The sequence below is a fragment of the Cibotium barometz genome, chromosome 6 (genome assembly GCF_041138505.1).
Source record: "Cibotium barometz isolate CiBa-2024 chromosome 6, ASM4113850v1, whole genome shotgun sequence".
NCBI classification, from domain to species: domain Eukaryota; kingdom Viridiplantae; phylum Streptophyta; class Polypodiopsida; order Cyatheales; family Cibotiaceae; genus Cibotium; species Cibotium barometz.
In genome coordinates this window covers 39,706,235-39,729,426 of record NC_141051.1, presented here as the reverse complement: position 1 = coordinate 39,729,426, position 23,192 = coordinate 39,706,235, and the positions used below count along the sequence as shown (strand labels likewise).

General features: G+C 45.4%; 1 protein-coding gene across 9 annotated transcripts in view; it reads right to left on the bottom strand.

The window, feature by feature from the left end:
• Window positions 1-21,139, bottom strand: part of LOC147637732 (GATA transcription factor 24-like) — a 93,498-nt gene extending 72,359 nt beyond the window's left edge. For 2 of the 9 annotated variants that reach the window (XR_015266082.1, XR_015266081.1), the window contains exons 1-2: window positions 20,932-21,139; window positions 18,664-19,243 (exon numbers count right to left, since the gene is read on the bottom strand). Coding sequence is in view for 5 of the 9 variants with exons in the window: in XM_086799571.1 (XP_086655697.1) it covers window positions 18,664-19,122 (459 nt within the window). In the remaining 4 variants the exon portion in view is untranslated. Of the gene's footprint in view, window positions 1-18,663; window positions 19,244-19,412; window positions 19,453-20,931 lie in introns of all 9 variants that reach the window. The other 7 variants (XR_015266080.1, XM_086799572.1, XR_015266079.1 and 4 more) reach the window with 5 other exon arrangements.
• Between the last annotated feature and the right edge of the window lie 2,053 nt (window positions 21,140-23,192).

Here is a 23,192-nt window from a genome sequence, read left to right as displayed (position 1 = left end):
TTCACTAGCCGGATCACCAGTATCACCAGCCCCCCACATACCGACGCCACACACTACCATCTACTTCACACATGACATGGCAGACATATACACTGGCAGAGTAGAGGATGGGCTCCTACTCATGGATCCCCTGGCATCTATGGATACCATTACAGCCCAGCTCGCATCACTCCTACACACGGCTGCATTACAGAGCTTCCCACATCATGTACACTCAGGAGAGCCTGCGAGACCTGGGACTATGCCCCAGAACAGATGGTATGATGACGAGTGCAGAGCCCTATACTCACGACTCCGCATACAGAGAGCCTTGGGAGCCATCACAGAGCAGGAGTCGAGGAGAGAGATGAGGAGACTTACTCGCCGCAAAAGGCGGGCCTTCGCAGAGATACAGGAGCTAGAGATCTTTCATTTCTTCATGAGTAGAGATAGCCCTGTCTCATGGCGGCACTTCAGAGAGCCCCGGACCCCGACACCTATTGCAGACCCACAGACATGGCACACATATGCAGAGGGTCTATACCATGCCCCACAGCAGCCACCTATACCTCAGCCACAGGAGCCTCGACCTACCACAGCTAGCTTCTTTACCCACTCGATGGTACAGGAAGCTATCCGCCGCCTACAGCATGGACGGGCCGCCGACCATATGGGCCTGCAGGGTGAGCATCTCATATATGCAGTAGATTCTTTAGCTCCTTTTCTTGCACACCTGTTTAACAGGGCACTAGCAGAGGGTTTGCCTACGGAGTGGACGATGCACACCATTGTGCCGATTCACAAAACAGGGGATATGCTCGATCCGAGCAACTACAGGACGGTTATGGTTGGCCACGTGCTGGCCAAACTCTATGGTGCAGTGCTGGAGCAGGAGCTTAGCTTATATGCTGAGCGAGCAGGTTTACGCTCATCAGGGCAGGCAGGCTTTAGGAGAGCTTTCTCTACCACTGACCATGTATTCACTTTGAGATGTATGATTGATCAGGCCAGAGTGAGGAAGAGAAAGCTCTATTGCTGCTTTGTGGATTTCCGCAAGGCATTTGACACAGTACCACGAGAGAGGCTCTTTCAGCGCCTGCAGTCTCTTGGCGTACCAGCAGATATGACATGGGGCATCTATGCATTATATGAGCAGGTTTTTGGGCGAGTCAGATGTCCAGGAGGGATGTCCGAGACTATTGCTAGCACCATTGGTGTGAAGCAAGGATGCCCACTTTCCCCCACGCTATTTGGGTTATACATTGATGAGGTGGCTGACTTCATTACACGGGGAGGCGGAGATGGAGTTGATTTAGCAGGTACCTCAGTACATATTATGCTCTATGCTGATGATATTGTATTAGTGTCTGAGTCCCCCGGTGGTCTACAGCAACATCTACATGCACTCCATGATTTCTGCACACAGAGGGGTCTTACTGTGAACCTTGGGAAAACCAAGGTTATGGTCTTTCATACATCGAGACAGGGCAGGAGTCAGCTGACATTCACTCTCGCAGGATGCCAGGTGGAGGTGGTGACATCATACGTGTACCTAGGGGTTACCTTCTCTGCAGCAGCCACACGCTTTACCATGGGTTCAGCAGCCAGAGCTAGATTGACACGGGGATATGCAGCATTGGCTATGCTAGAGAGACAGTGCCACCAGGCGCATTTTCAGGAGCCCCGGACGAAGGGGTGGCTATTTGACACATTAGTCACACCGGCATTGATGTATGGAGCAGCAGTATGGGCGCCAGGCCTTGCTACCCATTGGTGGACACAGATAGAGAGACCACAGGCCCTCATGATGGCACGCATGATACGCAGCAAACCGTCAGTACCGCATGACATTATCCGAGCAGAGTTTGCTGCGCCTCCTATGATGGTAGAGGCCATATTTCAGACTATATGCCTGCTAGACAGATTCAGAGAGATGCCACAGGACAGATTATCATACAGAGCTTTTCAAGCATCTAGACAGTTGGCTGAGGCAGGAGACAGAGGATCATGGTATGCACAGGTCACACATTGGTTCTCACAGCATGGCCTAGACATGGATCATCTACCACCATTCCAGTATGACAGGGATGCACCACATATCCGTCTCTCTCATAGTGAGAGGAACAGAGTATTGAGACAGGATCTATGGCAGCTCTATACACGAGAGACATGGATATCGCCTACACAGCCTCTTCCACCGAAGATGCTATACTACAGAGATCACTTCATGAGTATCACTGATGATGGATTTATAGAGAGGCCTAGATACATGGAGGGCTTTTTACCACACGGCTCCCGAGTGGCTATTGGTCAGCTCAGAGTTTCATCACACCGATTGGAGATTGAGACTGGCAGAGCAGCACGGATCCCCCGAGAGGAGAGGGTATGCAGATTGTGCAGAGAGGAGGTGGAGAGTGAGGAGCATTATGTATGCAGATGCAGAGCATATACAGCCATCAGAGAGAGATATCCCATTTTATTCAGAGAGCCACATTCCCTACGCCAGATCTTTGAGGCAGCAGACCAGCGCATACTGGGGAGATACATTCTAGACATACAGCGCCACAGAGAGACATTATTACAGGCTCAGACAGCTCCAGAGGGGGGGCGACAGACACAGATTACTACATTTTTTCAGAGATCCATACCCCTCCCAGCCCCTACACGGCAGGGAATTACTCTCCAGAGAGCAGAGACACTTAGAGCCCGCAGGAGACAGAGGACACCTGGCTTTCGGACACCACGCCTATACCAGAGAGAGATGACAGAGATCAGAGCTCAGTTTCACAGAGAGGGTGAGGAGCGACTGGCTCGCTTCAGAGCACACCCAGGCATGTTCTTCAGGGAGCTGTGGACACCCCCTTCACTGATGTATACCATTTTATACCCCCAGTATGGTACAGGATGGAGCTAGCTAGGTTGCATATCATGATTGTATACTCCATGCATATAGCTTTGCATTCTCCTAGTAATAGAGCTCCATCCCCTACACACCCAAATTCAGCTTTTTTATTCAGTACTTTTTCATTTTGTTGGGATGACAGAGGATACCCCATACATGTACTCCGATTTGTCTCATAGGCCGAGTTCGGTCTTTTGGAAGACGTTAATAAAATCTTTCTCTCTCTCTCTCTCTCTCTCTCTCTCTCTCTCTCTCTCTCTCTCTCTCTCTCTCTCTCTCTCTCTCTCTCTCTCTCTCTCTCTCTCTCTCTCTCTCTCTCTCTCTCTCTCTCTCTCTCTCATTTTGTTTATTCAGCTTTTTTTATTCAGTACTTTTTCATTTTGTTGGGATGACAGAGGATACCCCATACAGGTACTCCGATTTGTCTCATAGGCCGAGTTCGGTCTTTTGGAAGACGTTAATAAAATCTTTCTTTCTTTCTTTCTTTCTTTCTCTTGAGAGGGAGGGGATCAGAGAGGGAGAGACACTTACAGAGGCAGATTACAGACTTCTTTCGACCAAAGATTGAGCAGTCAGGCCAGCAGGCATTGCAGCTAGCCCCAGAGTATAGCCGCACTAGAGGTACACTGATTGATCGGGCTATAGAGCTGGGGCGGTCCAGGCGCCCCAAGATGAGAGGCCCATCTCGACACCGACGGACACTACAACAGAGGAACAGGACCATACTAGCACGGCATGGGAGACGTCCAGTGAGAGTACTCACCATGGAGGACATTGAGGATATCCGCCATCGACCGATGAGAGACATCTTTGGATAGTGATGTGTATGATGCTTACCTTTGTTGCTGGAGTTTTCCTCCCAGATGTTATCCATTAGGAGCTCCTAGTACCGTACTTTTCCTCATAGTTGTTTCAGTTTCAGTTAGTTGTTTAGTTGTTTTTAGCTTTCTTTACACAGACATTGTATCAGATCCACCTATTGTTGTAACCTTTTTGGTCTCATAGGTCATTTTGGCCTTCTGAAGACGTTAATATATCATTTCATTCTCTCTCTCTCTCTCTCTCTCTCTCTCTCTCTCTCTCTCTCTCTCTCTCTCTACTACGCATGAAAGAACTCTGTATACCCACACTGTTACTCATGCCTATACAGAACACTGTGTAGCCTGTATCTACTCTATACTGCACTGTACCTGACAGCAAGAGACGCACCTATTGGTCCCTAGCTTTTGGGCCCCTTGGGAACCAAGGTAGAGTATGTTTTTGAGTGGGGGAGTCAGTACAAGTTCTTAGTGTTTTTGAGTGGGGGAGTCAGTGGCTCCCCTTGGAGGGGTCCTGAGTACAAGTTCTTAGAGCTAGAGAGCTCTAGTCTTTTTACATGTCTCAACAATGAGAGAATAGCTGAATTTATAGTTCTTGTCCAAAAGCACTTGAGAAAAGCGCTTTAAAACTCAATTATAGCCCAAAAAGCATCTTTTTAATAATAAAAGCTCTTCTCTTTTTAGTTTTTAAAAAGCTTTTAATCTTTTGCTTTCCAAAAGCTAGTCGCATCATTCCAAGCCTGTAAGGTGGCCCCGGGTTGCTACCCTACCACATGTCAATGCCAATTCACCATCGCTATGCCCATTGCCATCAGCAACTTGTATTTTGATCCTTCAGTGACATCCCCCCAACTTATTAAGCAATTGTTCTTAGTTCTTAACTGATAGGTCTTGCTTTTCTCTGCTTTTTCTTGAAGTGGGCCTAGCTCTTCTCTCTCTAGCTCCTGAGAACTCCAAAACCTTAAGGTGTTAGGTGACCTCCAGTTATCCGATTTGTAGAAACCTCAACTGGCCAAGATTCAAACCCAATCTCACCATGTGAGCTGGTTCTCTCTAAAAGTGTGGATTGCATCTCACCCCCCCTCAAGCCACACTTTAGTTGAGGTCTTAGCTTCCAACATCACCACCTCGGCTCAGATACCATTGTTGGCCCAAGTGGGGAGCTACAAGAACTGAATTAGGGTTTGGTATAGCAACACACTCACACAAAGAAGCAGGTACACACAAGATGATGAGAGATGCAAAGAATAGATTACATTGGAATGTGTAGAGCTAGAAGGTCAACTCCATAATATCATAATACAACTACAGTAGAAGGTGTCCTTTCACACCAGATCTCCAAAGGGAAAAACGGAAAGGAAAAAGTGCCCTTGGTTAGCCCAAGTTCACATGTGGCACTACTCATACCATATATGCCAATAGTACGATCAAAAAGGACTTTTTTCAGACCTTTTTTGCCGTTTTTTCTCACCATTTGTGCCAACCGTTTTTTTTGCCTATTTTTTTGCTGCGCTTGTTTGTAGCCGTTTATGGCTATTTGCTTTGCCATTTGGGACTTGGCCTTGGCCCTTGAGGCTTGGCTATATAAGCTCTCTGAAAGAGTGCACAAAGCGGAAGCAAAAGAGCACTAGTGTGTGCTGAATAGAGAGTGCAAGAGAGAGAGAGAGAGATATGGAGCAACTATGCTGAATATACTGAAGCAATACAATCCCAAGCAAGAGACCTAAGTAGTCTCATAAGTGAGGGAGCAAAAGATAGACAAGGCAAGATGAAAAAGTGAGAGACCAGCCCACCTATTTATAGGTGGTGAGAGCTGGCCGACTAGAGCTACATATGCTAGCCGACCCGAAAAAACCATACAGGCTGGAAAATCCCAGAAAAATATATAAAATAGGGGTGGCCAACCCACAATCAAGGGCCATGCAAAAGGGACCAAAAGGACACCAAAAATGGGCAAAAACTGGGGATGAATGTGCTAACACCCCCTCTCAGCACCAGGTGAAAAAGATAGACAAGGCAAGATGAAAAAGTGAGAGACCAACCCACCTATTTATAGGTGGGAAGAGCTGGCCAACTGGAGCTACATATGCTGGCCGATTGGAAAAAACCATACAGGCTAGGAAAAATCCTAGAAAAATATATAAAATAGGGGTGGCCAGCCCACAATCAAGGGCCATGCAAAAGGGACCAAAAGGACACCAAAAATGGGCAAAAACTGGGGATGAATGTGCTAACACCCCCTCTCAGCACCAGATGCTGAGCAAACTCTGAGAAGCCAAAGAAGTCGTCCTCTGTCAAAGACAAAAGAATGCAGCAACAATAGGTACCAAGAAAGCACCACAAGCAATCTCCACAGCAACTCAGCTACAAAAGCAACAGAACAAGCTACCAGGTACACTACTTCTCTAGAAGAAAACAACCATGTAGGCTGTGTCATGCTGCTCCAAATATCGGTGCCAAACCCAAATGTGAACACGATGCCACAAAAATCCCTAGAAGCCTGTAGCTCCAAGAAGATAATAACCTCAAAAGAAATAGAGTCCATCTGCTCCAACTCTGTACCAAGAGTAGCTCGTACAATAGCACCCTCCTCGAAGGTCGGCATCGCCAAATGTAATAACTCAACTGCCCCCTCTGAAAACTGATGTCGGGACTCCACAAGCCCAACCAAATCCAAATCCCAATCCTTCAAGCCCTGGAAGTACCACTGTGTCCCAGACATTGTCACGGACACACCTGACCACAATCCAGAATCCTCACATAGAATAAGGGAAATAGGAACATTCACAGTAGTGGTAACTGAAGTAGTAGTACCCTCCTCAATAGCATCACACAGCGTAGAAGCAAGCTCCTTCATAGAAGGCAAAGGGACCAGCAACACATCCTGGTCATTGGTTGACGAAGAAAGAGTCGAAGGCGAAGCAATAGGAGACAAATCTCCCTCAGAAGCTGTGAGCAAAGATAGCCCATTGTCTTCCTTAAAAACATTACCAAAGATATCATCCTGGCAAGGAGAAGTATGCACAGAAACTGAAGGCAAGGCAACAGGAGAAACAAACTCCTCAAATGCAGTGAGCAAAACTAGCCCACTATCCTTCGCTGGAGGAGCATCTCCAAAAGAAGTATCCATAAGATCACTCGTTGCATAGCACCCAGAAGTATAAACCATCTGCCGATCGCTCGCATCACCATTTAGGTTACAAAGCCACACATATAAAGTAGAAGCATCATCAGGAGCATAGATGTAGTGTCGAAGAACCGAATCCTGACAATTCAGGAGGAGAAAGCCATAGATCTGTCCGTCAATCTTCCTCCACCGACAAACATCCTCCGCAGAGGCAAGGTCCGGCAAGCACCGATTCTTGTACGAGAGAAACTCCATCAAACCATACTCCCTGAGAGTAGAACCTGTAACTTCCATGACTGAAAGTTACCACCATCCAACTTGTTTGCCTCATCTAGGAAAATAACAAGAAAGTGGTACGGGAGTCAAATCTGAAGCTGTCATCATTGATCCAATCAATAGGACCAAATCTCATAAGATTAAAAAAACTGTCCAAATCAGAAAACGCTGATGTAGGTCCCTTCCTCCCACCAAAATGCAGCCCTAAGAGGCTGGACAGCACCCGAAAATCCTCCTGTAGCAAAAAACGCAAAAGCTTTTGTCAACCGTACCTCCAACCTTGAGGCCACCAGAAGAGGGAAGCAAAAAATGCAGATTTGATATAGAGAGAAAAGGCAACCACAAGGCCTAGGAATATGTTGTAAGAGGGTGCAAGAGGGAAAGGCATCAACTAGGACTGTAGCTTGGACTCTCAGCCCCCCTCTGCAAAAGGGAATGTCCACCGGAGAGGAAAACGCAGCCAAAGAGGGGCTGCTATCCTGAAAAAACAGGCCGCCTAGATCCCAACTCCAAGTAGAAGTGAAACACTGATGAGAAAGTTACCTTCTGGCTGCAAGCGATGAAGCCAAACTGAAGGAAAACAACCAGCAGAAGCTGTCCAGAAAACGCAGCAAGTAGAAGGCTGCAAATTTGAGAAAAACGCAGAGGTTAAGGGGCTGTAAATAGGGCTAAATCTGGGGCAGCAGATGGAATCGCTGAACCGGGAGCGATGATACCATGAAAGCGTGCACAGAGCGGAAGCAAAAGAGCACTAGAGTGTGCTGAATAGAGAGTGCAAGAGAGAGAGAAAGATATATTAACGTCTACGAGAGGCCAAAGTCGGCCTATGAGACAAAAAATAATACAACTGTGTTCTTCCGGTCATCGGAAGAAAAGGAAAAGAAAGAAAAGAAAAAGTGTGCATGTGTTTGGATACAACTGTGAATCATCATGGATCGGTGGAGCCCATATACAAACAATATAAAGGGGGGTGGGGATGTGGATGGAGTGCTAAGGCAAGATGCATCTCTATATGCTGAAGGGGTAGTACAAGCATGCTATGCAGATCTATGTCTAACTCCATCCAGTGCCATAAGAGGGATATAAGATATCATACATCTCCGCCGATGCTGAGGCTGTGAGTGGCGTGAACATGTACCCTGAGTTTGAATGAAAGCGAGCTAGCCTCTCCTGTGTCTCCATCTGGTGTCTCATCCAGATAGCTGCTATCTCTCGGTGACGGAGTCGGGGTGCTCTGTGTCCAGTCTGTCTAGGTCTCCTCCTGGCTCTCAATTCCTCTGCTCTCTGTGCGGTCACCCCACGTGGTACATCAACTGGCACTGGCATAGCTCTCTGTAAGAAATCTATGAGCTGGGACTGTCTCCCACCCCTAGTGGGAGCGGGTGTTTGGAGGAGCCTCTCTCGAGAACTATGAAGCAGCAAGCTCTAGTAGTAGTCTGCCAAGCTGTCGCTGGTCCGAGGCCTCCATCAACTGATGTAGTGAAGAGTGCTCCTCAAACAATCCTGCATAACTATCTCTGACCCCCTGGTGGGCTCTACATCTACATACAAAGTGATCCTCAGTCTCCACCTCCTCGCGGCACAATCTGCATATCCGCTCGGCTCTGGGAACCCGTGCCGCTCTCCCAGCCTCTATCTCTAGCTGATGTGATGAGACTCGTAGCTGTCCAATAGCAATACGAGAGTTGTGTGGTATGTATACATCCATATACCGCGGTCGCTGTATAAACCCATCCCCTGAGATGCTCATAAAGTGGTCTCTGTAATACAGCATCTTCGGTGGTAGTGGGCTCTCTGGTGCTGTCCATGTCTCCTGTATGTAGCGCTGCCATATGTCCTCTCTCATCACTCTGTTCCTCTCATTGAGAGAGAGGTAACCCCGTGGAGCAGACTGATCATACTGAAAAGGTGGCAACCGCTCAATGTCTATCCCATGGTGTGAGAACCACTGTAGCATCTGTGCATACCAAGATCCAGTGTGTCCAGCCTCGGCCAGCTGTCTGGATGCCTCAAAAGCTCGGCGGGATAATCTCTCCGTGGGCTCCCTCATCCTGTATATAAAGGAGATCGTCTGGAACAATGCCTCCACTGCCATAGGTGGTGCAGCAAACTTAGCTCAAACAATGTCGTGCGGGACGGATGGTTTGCTGCGTATCATCCTCGAGAGCATCAAGATCTTTGGTCTCTCCAGCTGTACCCATGTGGAGGCTGCAAGCCCTGGTGCCCAAACCGCTGCTACATACATCAAGGCTGGTGTCACTAATGTATCAAAGAGCCACCCCTTCATGCGGGGTTCCTGAAAATGTGCCTGATGACACTGACACTCAAGGCCAGCAAGAGCTGCATACCCCGGGTCACTCTGTCTCGGACTGCCTGAGCCATGGAGAAGCGTCCAGCTGAGCTAGTAAATGTGATGCCAAGGTAAACATAAGAGCTCACCACCTCGACCCGCCCTCCTGGTGAGAGTAGTGTGGCTCCTGACTGCGGGTGAGGTGTGGAAGATCATAACCTTGGTTTTCCCAAGGTTCACTGTGAGACCCTGCTGTGCGCAGAAGTCATCAAGAGCCACAAGGTGTCTTTGAAGCCCAACCTGCGTGTCGGATACCAAGACGATGTCATCAGCATAAAGCATAACATGGACAATAATACCTGATAGCTCAACCTCAGAGCCTCCTCCCTGTGTGATGTAGTCGACCACCTCATCAATATAGAGACCAAAGAGCATGGGGGAGAGCGGGCACCCCTGCTTCACACCAATGGTGCTAGCAACTGTGTCGGACAAGCCTCCTGGGCATTGGACTCTCCCAAAGACCTGCTCATATAGCCTGTATATGCCCCACATCATGTTTGAGGGTATGCCTAGTGTCTGTAGTCGCCGAAAGAGGCGCTCTCTGGGCACAGTATCAAATGCCTTGCGGAAATCCACAAAGCAACAATAGAGCCGTTGCCTATACTGAAGCAATACAGTCCCAAGCAAGAGACCGAAGTAGTCTCATAAGTGAGGGAGCAAAAGATAGACAAGGCAAGATGAAAAAGTGAGAGGCCAGCCCACCTATTTATAGGTGGGGAGAGCTAGCCGACTGGAGCTACATATGCTGGCCGACTGGAAAAAACCATACACGCTGGGAAAAACGCTAAAAAATATATATAAAATAGGGGTGGCCAGCCCACAATCAAGGGCTATGCAAAAGGGACCAAAAGGACATTAGAAATGGGCAGAAACTAGGGATGAATGAGCAGGTCCTCGGGCGCATACGATGCCCCAGGGGGCTATCTGATGTTATTGCTAGCACCATAGGTGTGAAGCAAGGATGCCCACTCTCTCCTATACTATTTGGGCTATACATTGATGAGGTGGCTGACTTCATTGTTCACGGTGGTGGGGACGGGGTAGACATCTCAAGTACCACAGTCCACATTATGCTATATGCAGATGATATTATTTTGGTCTCTGAGTCGCGGATGAGACTACAGCATCATCTCCATGCACTCGATGACTTCTGCACATAGAGGGGACTTACAGTGAACCTTGGGAAAACCAAGGCCATGATTTTCCACACCTCAGGGCCGGTTCGACGACAGGCCACCTTCACACTAGAAGGAGGACAGGTAGAGGTGGTAGACTCATATGTGTACTTGGGGATTACATTTGCGACTCCGCCAAGAAGATTTACTATGGCACACAGAGCCAAGGATAGACTCACACAAGGGTATGCAGCTCTGGCCATGCTAGAGAGACAATGTCACCAGGCACACTTCCAGGAGCCCTGCACGAAGGGGTGGTTGTTTGACACACTAGTCACCCCTGCTTTGATGTATGCTGCAGCAATATGGGCACACCATCTCTGGCTGAGGCGGGTATCATCATTAGCTGATCACAGCATATCTCACTCTACACAAGATCATCTACTGATCACATGTATTGTCAGATGTTTTCATTTTACTTTCTCTTTCAGTTTTCCATGGCCCAGTATATCCATGGTACCATTGTATTACTTTTGGTCTCATAGGCCCTTGGGGTCTTCCTTAGACGTTAATATAACTTTCTTTCTCTCTTTGGTAATGAGGTTTGGACTCCAAAGGAAAGGAAAAGCATGAGGCTTTTGCCTTATATACCACCACAGGCGAGAAACCTTCCAGTAATTCCGGGTCATGGAAATGGACAAGGGCAATGTGCTTAGTGAGGGCAGTTTTAGGTTGGCCCCTGATGCTGGGAACACCTCTAGCAAGGGCATTCCCTCCCCTAGTGATTCCTATGAGAAGGAGGACTAGAGTCTAGTCTAGACATTTTGTACTTAGTGTTGTGACCAGACACTACACACTTTTTTGTATTTACTATTGCAGGCCGCGGACCACGGCTCTTATTTATGGCATGCCACATGCATATGTTCACCATTCATGACTCTTTGTACTAGTGTTTTAATTTGTTTCTAGAATCTAGTTTATGACAACTTCTCTAGACTTTGCATCTCTTAATGTGTACAAATATCTATTTTTCAAGTGTTTTTTAAAGTGGATTGTTCGTTAATCGAACTTATTTTTCAAAATTTAAAAGTTTCATACCGGTACTGTTTTTCGTACCTTCATTTCATACCTGACAACTATGCACCCATTATATGTCGAAAGACAAACACATGCACACATGCTCGTCCTTGGGTCTAACCGGGCATCCCCGACCCTTGGCACACAGCTCACAAGCATAAATCAAATGAATAAATGGATGTACAAACAATTCCTTGATTTTGACACCAATTTCTTGGTTTTTACACCAGTTCCTATTATAGTCCAACTACCCATGTCAGTATCTAACTATGGTAGACTAATAGCATTCATATCCATGTACTTAGTTCCGATTTCCTTCACTGATAAATAGTGCCTCCATGAGATGGCTAGTCCCATGACTCTTGTACAAAAGATTTAGTATATATATACCTAGATGAATCTAGGAACATGCCCAAATTCACCTTTTAGAACCGTGCATGTTATATACTCATGGTAGTCAACCCACAAGACTATATAACTATCAACTCCATTATGCATAGTATGGACTAGATACTACGACATCCCCACTAACGTCATCAGTACCCAATAGTGGGTGTAGAACTCTATATCAAGATATGCTCTCACACACGCGCTCCACACACACACACATAAGAGCATATATTCACACAAAGCCCTTCGTACTGAGTTTTTGTCAAACCTCCGAAGATGCAGGGCAGACTCAGCCATAATGAAGCCTAGCACTGAGGGAAGTAGCAAATAGAAAGAATTAATACAGCAAATAAGTAGTTGATAGGGCAAATGCACCGCTAACAATAGAAAGAATAGGCACAATATCAAGTGGCCGCAACTCGGACAAAAACTTCACAATGTGAAATATGCATGTCCGCTAATACGGCTGAATTATATACCTAGATGAATCCAAGAACATGCCCAAATTCACCTTTTAGGAACGTGCATGTTATATACTCATGGTAGTCAACCCACAAGACTATATAACTATCGACTCCATTATGCATAGTATGGACTAGATACTACATCTCCACTAATGTCATCAATACCCAATAGTGGGTGTAGAACTCTGTATCAAGATATGCTCTCACACACGCACTCCACTCACACACACACACACACACACACACACACATAAGAGCATATATTCACACAAAGCCCTTCGTACTAAGTTTCTGTCAAACCTCCGGAGATGCAGGGCAGACTCAGCCATAATGAAGCCTAGCACTAAGGGAAGTAGCAAATAGAAAGAATTAGTACAGCAAATAAGTAGTTGATAGGGCAAATGCACTGCTAAAGATAGAAAGAATAAGCACAATATCAATTGGCCGCAACTCGGAGTTGCTCCTTCAATCTCCGAATTGCTCCTTTTGGATACAACTTGGACAACAATCCTGGAGTTCTAGAATACTCAATTCCCGGCAGTGGAATATAAACCTTGAGCATTCTCCTTTGTTCCTCGTTCCTTGGATGTCAAAATACAAAGGCCGGTGATAGGCTCCCTAGGTGGTGGACACTGGCGCAATGGTCCCTAGACGGGCACAATGGCTGATTCTCAATGTTGGGGAGACCAGACTTAGCCTCCTTAACATCTAGGCTCCTAAAGGAGCAGCAGACCGCACCGCCTTTTGGATTCAAGTGCACTAGGTTCTGCTCCTTGTACACTTGGTGCATGGGAGGATACTTCAACATCCTCGAGGACCCTGAGGATTGTAGGGGCGGCCGCCTAGACCCCACCATTTTAGGACCAAATGCTCGGCTTGGGAGGAGCTTGCTTTTCACATCAAAGGCTAGGATACTTGGTGTAAGGTCTGCACAGGCCACACCCAACGATTATCTGGCCCAGAACCGAAACTATAACAAGGTTTCATAGACCCGACGTCGTATGCATTGCACGATCACGATGGATTGTGGCTAGCGACTCACCACCCAACTGTAGGTTCAGTGCCTCAAACCACCCCTGAGCGTGCTTAGTACCAATGGCCCCAGTCTAGCGTCCCATACCACTAGGCCAAACCACCCGCCTTGCAACTCCATGGCCACGAGATCCTGCACACTTCCTTTGTAGCCCTAGCCCACCGCATGACTACTTGACCTCGGGAGGGGGGGGGGGGAGAGAGAGAGAGAGAGAGAGAGAGAGAGAGAGAAACCGGGGCCGACTCACAGCTTGGTGTGAGGGGTGGGCTTGAGATCTCTTTTCTTTTTTGCCTTTTTTTTGGGGGGGCGCATCGGGTGATCTTGGGGGGTCAAATCCTAGAGCGGCTCTGGAGATATCTCAGAGGCTATCAGATCGCAATGATTCGCTGATGTGACCGTTGCCACGTGGTTAGGGAACTCGGGTTTTTTATTTCTTTCTTTTTTTTGGGGGGGGGGGAGGGGGGGGGGGGGGGACTGGCCCAGGAGCCCAAAGAACTCCTCCCGGTACAGATACTTGTAGCCTTTTCGAAGAACATATCCCACCAGATGGCGATCTCCCACCTCAATGATTCACATTTTCTTTACCTGACAGGGGGAACTGAAGTACCTGAACCAAGATACTTCCGATCGAAAGAAGAGCCAAGAGCTCAGGGAAGCAAACAGTGACCAGGAAACCAATGACTCTAGTCAGAGGGTCTGTATCTGGAGAGAAATAGTGGTTCCCATCTGGCAAAGAAAGCCTGCGCCTCCGGAATCGTGATCAGGCTCCGCAACAGGGTACTTTTTGCTAGGGCTGCTGAGTGCAACTCAATCATGATGTAGCTGTTGCCCAAGAAATGGATGTTGACGATCCATCTTGGACTCCCCAATGAGGATAGCCTGTAGGTGGTCTCAAAATTGCCCGGTAATGAGGTGCAGAAACCGGGGCCGACTCACAACTTGGTGTGAGGGCGGCGGGAGGACGAACGGAGCACGCCGGAGGAGGGGGGGGGGGAGACAGGCTATGCGCAAGGGGGGGGCATAGCTGACAGGCGCACGAGGCTCCAGCTTGATGTTTTTTCAGATTGGTACCTTGGACAGAGAACTTCAAAAAACATGCATAAACAGTTATAGATAGAGCTCTTATACATACGCTTTCAGTGGGTTTTACAGGGATCCAATCTGGTGTCATAGGCATTCTCTCTTCCCCTTTCTCCTTCCTTGCATATTAATTTGTGATAACGCACTTCAATTGCCATTCATAAACACAATCAATCTTCCGTGTGCATAACACTAGCCAACACATTCTCAAAACCATCATTACCATGGGGAGGGCATTCCATGTGTCTTGGAAATACCTCACTTAAAATGAGATACAAGACACAGTCCTGAGATATTACTAGGGGATAAGAGGATCAAACTCAAAACACTTCTCACATCCTTAATTCAGAATGCAGGTCAGCGCTGAGCACAAAGCTAGAGAGACACATGAGGAGGATGAAGATATAGCACAAAAATGCTCAACCAACATGCAATTAGGGCAACCACAACCACACGGCACTCTCATCATGTCACGATTGAGACGTATTTATGTACAGATTCTCTCTTCATTGCTGATTCCTGTTGCAGATGCAAAGAGTAACCAACCAACGGGAACCCCTACCCTCGACTGGTTGCGACTCTTCGCCAAAGGATGTACCTCTTCATCGAATAGCCACATCCCTTCGACGAATGGTTGTATCCCTTGATGAATGGTTGTGCCTCTACATCGAATAGACACATCCCTTAGCCTAAAGTTGTATCCTTTCGTCTAAGGTCATGTCCTTTCGTCAAAGGACATGCCTCTTCAAATGTGTCTCTTCATCTCTTATATAAGAGACCTATTGTACTCAGTTTAATACAACAAGTCAATTCAATCTTCTCTCGAGTGTTCTCCTGAAGGTTCTTGTTCTAAGTTAAGTACTTAAGTAGTAATTAGTACACAATATGAGGGATTAACAACATAATCTTCACGTGGGTATCAGAGTAAATTTTTTTCCCGGACGAGTGGGTTATGTAGTGCGCACTACGCTACCGGCGTCAACTCTACACACCCTCACCCCGGCCTTATATGGAGGCGGAGGAAAGATCTTCTCACCCGCAACAGATGCCTGAAGATTAAGCCTCGTTGAATTTTTTTTTCCCCCGTCCCAACCCGATGGAGTTCCTGCAGCCCTCCCCCTCTGCCCGCGCCCTCGGCCGTCCCGTGAACGCGCCTCGCGCACCCGGAGTCACGCCCTCGCGCCTCGTGCCTAGACGGGTCCTTGCTGACCTTCGGCCTTCGTGCCTGGCCGCCTTGCAGGCTAGTTCCACCCTTGGCGGTACACCTACGGGCACGCACTCAATGTCCTGGAAGGTTCGGCGTGGCAGTGTTGGCAGTGCCCTATCCCGCGTAGCGCGTGGAAGTGCTCAAATTAGCCCCCTCCATGTTCCTTTTACCCTCTCGGAGCCTCTCCAAGTGATGCACCCCTTCTAAAGGACACATCTTTTAAAACATGCCCTTTCACATTAAAACGGCATGTTTTATAATAAAAAAAGTGACCCTGGACTTTTTTTTTAAAACCTGACCATTGGGTCCTCTTTTAAAAAAAAGAGGAAAAAAAAATAATTTTTTTCAGCCCCCCTCTTTGACGCGCGCGCATATCAGCCTCCTTCCTCTTTGCTTGCACGCAAGAAATCAGCCCCCTCCCCCCCCCCCCATTTGGGTGCGCCTCATCAAGGACCAAACCCCCTCCCCCCTTCCTTCGGTGCATGATGTGGGCTCGCGGTGTGCTCCCGAGGGCGGATTTCCATGGCTGTCCAGGAAATTGAGCGGTGAAAAAAAGAAGAAGTCAATTTTCAACATTGGAAAGGCATCTACTATGCCCCTCTTGTCTTGGCAATGACTTTCTTGGCATGTAAGGCTTCCACCAAACCCTGCAGTGCAGAATTTTGTTGCTGTCCAGAAATTACAGCAAGCATTAAGTGTTGAAAGCGGCCTCAAATCCTCATTTTCTTCACCGATTTTCCTTCTCGGGCATGAAATGAAGGCATTTCAACTACTCTTGAAGCCTTCTCTAGCTACTTTTTCGTCACACTTGATCCATGGTGAGCCAAAGCCTCCTCAAGGTGGTGCTTCATCTCAAGAGCCTCACCAAATATCACAAACCCTACAATCTTCTTATCAGTTAGCAATTCCCGGCAAGCAACTTCGTGGCGTACAACACCCACAACAGGTTTCTTGTCCTCAGCACGGTTTTGTAGAGACCACGAGACATGAACTACCTTCGTTCGAGCCTCTGCATGCTCGTCGCAAACATTCTCAGCATTACAACAGTTATGAGAAAGATCCATCTTTGAATCACTATCAGTAGAAGCCAAAACAGCAATATGAAGCTTTCAGAAGATCTCCCCTTGAAGAGTTATCAATCTCTTCAAAGCGGGCTCACATAGTGGCACATATTTCCGACCCTAGTCAAGTACTCGGTCGTGAACGCCGCAACGCTGGACAAGTTTCCCCTTGCGAGCCATGCCATGCTCCTCCTACTCTGGAAGCCTTAATACCCGCTGATAAAGCTGAAGATTCAAGAGGTTCTAGTTCATGTATGCACACAACTTCTTTGGCTGTGGTCCAGGCAAAAACAAAAGCCTTGTCACCGCCCCTACAGAATGAAGTCTTTGTCTTTACACAATAACCGATGCAGTTGCAATGGTGAATGAAGATTCTTGAAGTCTGAAGGCTCCAGTTCCTACCTTGAATGGTACAAAGGATAATTCTCATATAGACTCTTGCACTATGACTTCAGTCACTGCACATGACTCTTTGGACAATACTTGTCCTAGTCTCGATGTACTATCTTTGCAAATGAAAGAGCCTTTAAACAATACCTCTTCTTCATCTACGACAACCCTTGAAGACATCCGTGTTCCAGACAAGCCAATGGACTCCCTTTCAGATTTTCAAATGATGGTCACTAATCAAATGCAAAGTTTGGTGACACAATCCTTGATATTGGAGATTCAAGATAGTTTGCTCATGGTTTCTCTAAAGGCAGATGAAGATTCAGTCTTTTCTTGGAGAAAGCTCGAAGTTACCAATGATGTTAACAAAAGAGTTCCAGATATGATTCTCATACTTTCAGTAAAGATGAGACAAGTTGCAGATGCAGTTAATATTCAGTTTGGTATGTGCAAGATTGTTATGGTCAACAATAATGCCATGACATGGGATCTAGCAGCTAGAGCTTTGGATGCAGAAGCAATACAATCATTCCCCTTCTTCCAGAGTCTCAACAACTACCCCTGGGTTTTATTTTAAATGGGAGGGAATGTCACGATTGTGACGTATTTATGTATCAGATTCTCTCTTCATTGCTAATTCCTGTTGCAGTTGCAAAGAGTAACCAGCCAAAGGGAACCCCTACCCTCGACTAGTTGCGACTCTTCGCCAAAGGATGTACCTCTTCATCGAATAGCCACATCCCTTCGACGAATGGTTGTATCCCTTGATGAATGGTTGTGCCTCTACATCGAATAGACACATCCCTTAGCCTAAAGTTGTATCCTTTCGTCTAAGGTCATGTCCTTTCATCAAAGGACATGCCTCTTCAAATGTGTCTCTTCATCTCTTATATAAGAGACCTATTGTACTCAGTTTAATACAACAAGTCAATACAACAAGTCAATTCAATCTTCTCTCAAGTGTTCTCCTGAAGGTTCTTGTTCTAAGTTAAGTACTTAAGTAGTAATTAGTGCACAATATGAGGGATTAACAACATAATCCTCACACATCACAACATCCGTATGGCTTGCTGCCTCTAGGTCCCCACATGTGACCGGCAGAAGAGGTCGTTGAGGGACCCCTCTATGTGCTTAAAAATAAAAACTCATACTTTAATGATGCCTACAAATTCTGGAGCGGAATAAAAGCAGTTTTCAAATCAACATTCAGTCCCTGTAGCTTCTCAAGGATAAGATCATGTCATAGGCTGTGTATATAGACAAGGATCTCCTACTTGCAAAACCAACTGCACTGTTAAGTCATAGACTACTTCTGCAATATAAGTCAGTATGATCATAAATATATGTTCCCTGAGCACATGCCACAAAGCTTGAGAAAAAGATCCAGTAAAAACCTTTTCTGGTGGGACTGTGTCAAAAACATAGACCTCTCCTTGGTATGAAAGAGTGAGCTGATTTGTGCCTTGCACCCGAGCTGTTAGACTTGATTGTGGGTCACCTGGATGACCTCCATCTGAATGCATCTCTGCTTCCTCCAACCCTTCATCACCAGCCTCCTCCTCTGCCTCATCCCCTAAACCATTCTCATCACGATGCATTGTATGTCCATGAGCATGAGGATGAACATAGCGGAGGTGCATGTGCCCGTGATCACCAACATGCCCCTGTGCTTCAGTCTGAACATCGCCTTCCCCATGAGCACGAATATGGATGTCGTGCATGTGTGGATGAGGAAGGCTGCTCATATGGGCATGAGGCAGAGCATGGGCATGCCCATGACTATGAGTATAAAGCGCGGGATGCTGATGGCCATGAAGAACTTGCTGTTCGGATGTATGATCTGTGTCAGACATATTGTCCTAGAAGCTCAAAGAAACCTATCTTTGGTTCACCAATTTGGTCAACACTCATGTGATGTCTAGCACTTATCTTCATCTGATTTCCTTTGACCAGCCAGTCGTTTGTTGATGTGTCCTGCAGCAAGGCAATCGAAACAGCTTGGTTAACGAGCCATAAGGCAACACACTCTAGTCAGAGATGAGAAATCAGAAGATGGGTTCAATCGCTAATGACCCAAGCCAAGGTTTTGAAGAAAAAATGGGAATGTGAGTAGTTGGATAACCAAAGAACTTCGTTCCAGAACCTTTCTAGAAGATTGAATACCAGAGAACTATCCCCTGCCCCTGCATCACCAACTAGACTAGCTAAAAACCAACATATCGTATCACTAGAACAGGTGAAATATAATAATAATGATAGCAAGAATTCATGGATGCACCATGCTTTGACTACTTAATGATGCCTGAAGTGCCATCCATATGTATGCATGAAACATAATTGACATTCATACAAGAGAGCACTATGTTTACAATCATTATGGAAACAGGGGGTTTTGGTCCAAAACCCCCATTTCAAGTGATCCATGTCTAAAACGCCAGATTCTGGATGTTTCCATTTCCAAAATGACATCTTTGGCTGTTTCCTTGTTTCCCCACTACTGTTTCCGCCATTTCCATGACATCACTTGCCATTTCCCCTTAAAAAACCCCAATTTCACACCAACATTAGCTTTTCTTTAGTCCTTTCTCCTCACCAATCTTCTTTTCCGTACTCTCCCTATATTTATTCCCCTATTTTGTTGCAGTTCCTTGCGTTTCTCCTCTCCCTCTCCCCAACCCCCCAAAATTTTGCATCTTGCTTTACATGGTGTTTCCCCATTTCAGCCCCCTCAAAAAAAATAGTGTCTACTATTCAAAATATTTACTCCTCATGACAACAAATGCACTTGCAACCTGTGTGTACAAAACACAAATGTGTTCTGTTCTCTCCTCAAAGCTAGTAATATTCTTCTTGGTGCCTAAAGAGGCATGTCTCGGACTTTGTTGATACTGCTGATTGGATTCAATGTTCTAGTTCTGAAATAATTTAGAACATTGCCATTTATGTATCTTACATTGACGTGCCAGAAACACGAAGACCCAGGTGTCATGGTCTGTGATACTTCTGTTAGGCAAAAATCCTTCCCACACACAGTTCTCTGTCATGTGTGCATGCGTGTGCATGCATAGACTGCATACAATAACAAACTCGCACACTTGCATGAAATTCAACAATTTGTACTCTGCTTGACCTATTATGTATGTCTGTACAATGTCATCACACCACCTTCAACAATCTCCACCTTTTCTGCATAAAAATACTCTCTTTTGGTGTTTTTTTTTCTGCCTTTGAAGTTTACGACTGCCCATAAGAACCAATCCATTGACTCAGCTTTTTTCTTTTATTGACTCCCCTTTCTAGCTAGTTCTATGGTGTTTTCTTATGATTTCATTTGAATGAGGTATTGTGTTTATATTTTCTGAATTGATCTCAATACTTGAATATAATCCTGTGCAATGTGGTCCTGTTTTCTAGATACACATTGACAGGAAGCCCTAAGCAGAAAAAGCAAAAAGACAGGTAATATGGATATCAAAACAGAATGCTTTGGCATGTACACATGCCTAAACAAGATTATAGCACTGCAAAGCTCAAAACAACATGCTGCTGACCCCCCCAAAAAAAACGCAAAAAGAAAAGGCAATTCCCCCTTCCCTTACACGAAAAAATGTGAAGAAAAAAACACAGAGTTAACAGACAGCAAGAGTTTTGAAGAAGAAAACCTGGAAAAAAGACGATCGTCCATAAGCGAGAAGAAGCTTTCGGCTATGGCTATGGCGATGGCGATGGCGATGGCGACTGGCGACGTAGATCAATTGCACTATATGTTTGAAAATTAGAAGAAAGTGTGAGCGCAGATAGGAAGACAAAGAGAGGAAAGTGAAAGAAGTACTTTTCGGCTACCTAGAGAGAGAGCATTCAGATTCTTTGTATAACAGTTTAAGATCCGAATTGGCAATGGGTCATGCGTAGAGGCCCGATATGGATGCGTATGTGTGTGTTCTTTTTATGTGCATGTATGTGTACGTGTTCTTTTTATGGGTGGGAGCCGAGAGTAGGAGAGGGATGGAGAAGGGCACGGGATAATGTGGCTATCCTATGCCACAGTGAGTGTCCATGCCTTGATGTGGCCAAACACAGGGCCAATAATTATGTGTGTGCAAGGGAGCTTGAAATATATTTGCTCTAAACTTCAAACAGATGCGACTCACTCGTGTTTGTAAGGCCAACTTTATGCGGAGCATCTCAAACCATTGGTTTTGGGCAACAATCCAGATACTAGATTGCTTGTGGGAAAATTGTTAAATATGGTGCTTTTCCACATTGATGGCATGCATCATTAGGCGGCCTGGTAGTACTAAGATTGGTCGCAATTACCACTACCTTGAGGCTATCTATGGCTACTCAAATAGAATCTCTCTCTTGTTTACATCTCTACAAATGCAAATGATCCAAAAAGCTACCGAGAAGACAAAGAAATCAACACGTAAAAACTAAGGGTGTTTTGTGTACGATTTTATTAATATTTGTGTATATGGTTTGGAGGGGTGGGGGGTGAAGTGTTACATCCTTAGCTATGGGTTATAAAATTAGGAACTCAAGGGTTATGCTAGGTCTAATATGGATTAGAACTTGATTATCAATAAATCCATGAAAGCAAGGATATCAATAGTGCATGTAACCTATGTATATGATTAAAGTTTAGTCGGTCCAATTTAATAGTCTCCCTCTTTCTCTTGTTAATTAAATGATTTTCTTTTTTTACTCGTTGTAGGCCCCTATTGAGTGTTACAGACAGTGGATTGTCCAACCTCCTAGTGTACAAGTCAAAAGTGTAGTATAGGAACCTTTCACAAAAGTAGTCATTCAAAGTTAAGGTGGTCTATGGGAGTTGGCTACACATTTGTAGCCACTCATCCTAAAGTGTGGATAAGAATATTTTTTCTAAAACCATACATAAGCAATTGAAATAATTAATCTTTTATTTAAAGCCAAGTTATATGTTGCACATTGCACCGCATTTTGTGAAGTTCTAGCTATCGTATGGGAAATCCTCAATAATCATATCTTTAAAGGCTTACTGATGTTCATATTTTTCCCGTGGTCACATATGCAAAGAGCTTTTTATTTGTAAAAGAAAGCTTAGAAAACTATGCTTAGAGGATCTCATAGTAGAGCAAAATTTTTAATAAGTAAATAAAAATTGTAGAGTCAAGCCATTGGTCTAAAAAGATTATGATTGGCAACACAAAATTACAAACAAGCTAACCAAAAACCTTAGATGAGTATGTTGTGTCTGTTGTAGCCAAACAAAATGCCTATATAAAGGAAGGAATAGAAGAACTTGCAAGTTATAACTCATTGCAAACTAACTCCCCAAACCAAAGGCAATGCACAATCGTGAAGTTCATCTCTATAGAAGGTGCATTAGGAGGATCAACACCATGTAGAGGAGTTGAGGCACTTAACATGTATAGTGTCGCCTCCATTAGAATAGTACAAAAGGGAGGCAAATGAGTGATTGTTCTACAATTAAATTTTCAAAGCTAACCCCCCAAATGAGTGTAAGTCATCAATTTTTCTTATATTGGCAATAGTAATAAGGCAAGCTACCAAAAAAAGGTGGTTAAAAACTGAGACAATATTCAACAACCTTTTTTGTAAATCAAACAATGCATATCCTTCTAGATGGCCCAAAAAAAACTGAGACAAGATTCAACGACTTTTTTTTTTTGTAAATCAAACAACACCTATCCTTCTAGATGACCAAAATATATATATATATCTTAAAAAGTTCAAAATTAGTTATTAGGGTAGCATTCGAATCTGACAATAGAGAGTACTCACAAGGCACTACAAGTAAATATGACCCACGGTCTCACAATTGCTACAAACATTGCACAAATTATTACCAAACCTTAGTTTGATTATTCTATCCTCTATCTCTTGTGGTAGAAAACGTCCTTAGTAAAAAGGCATGACC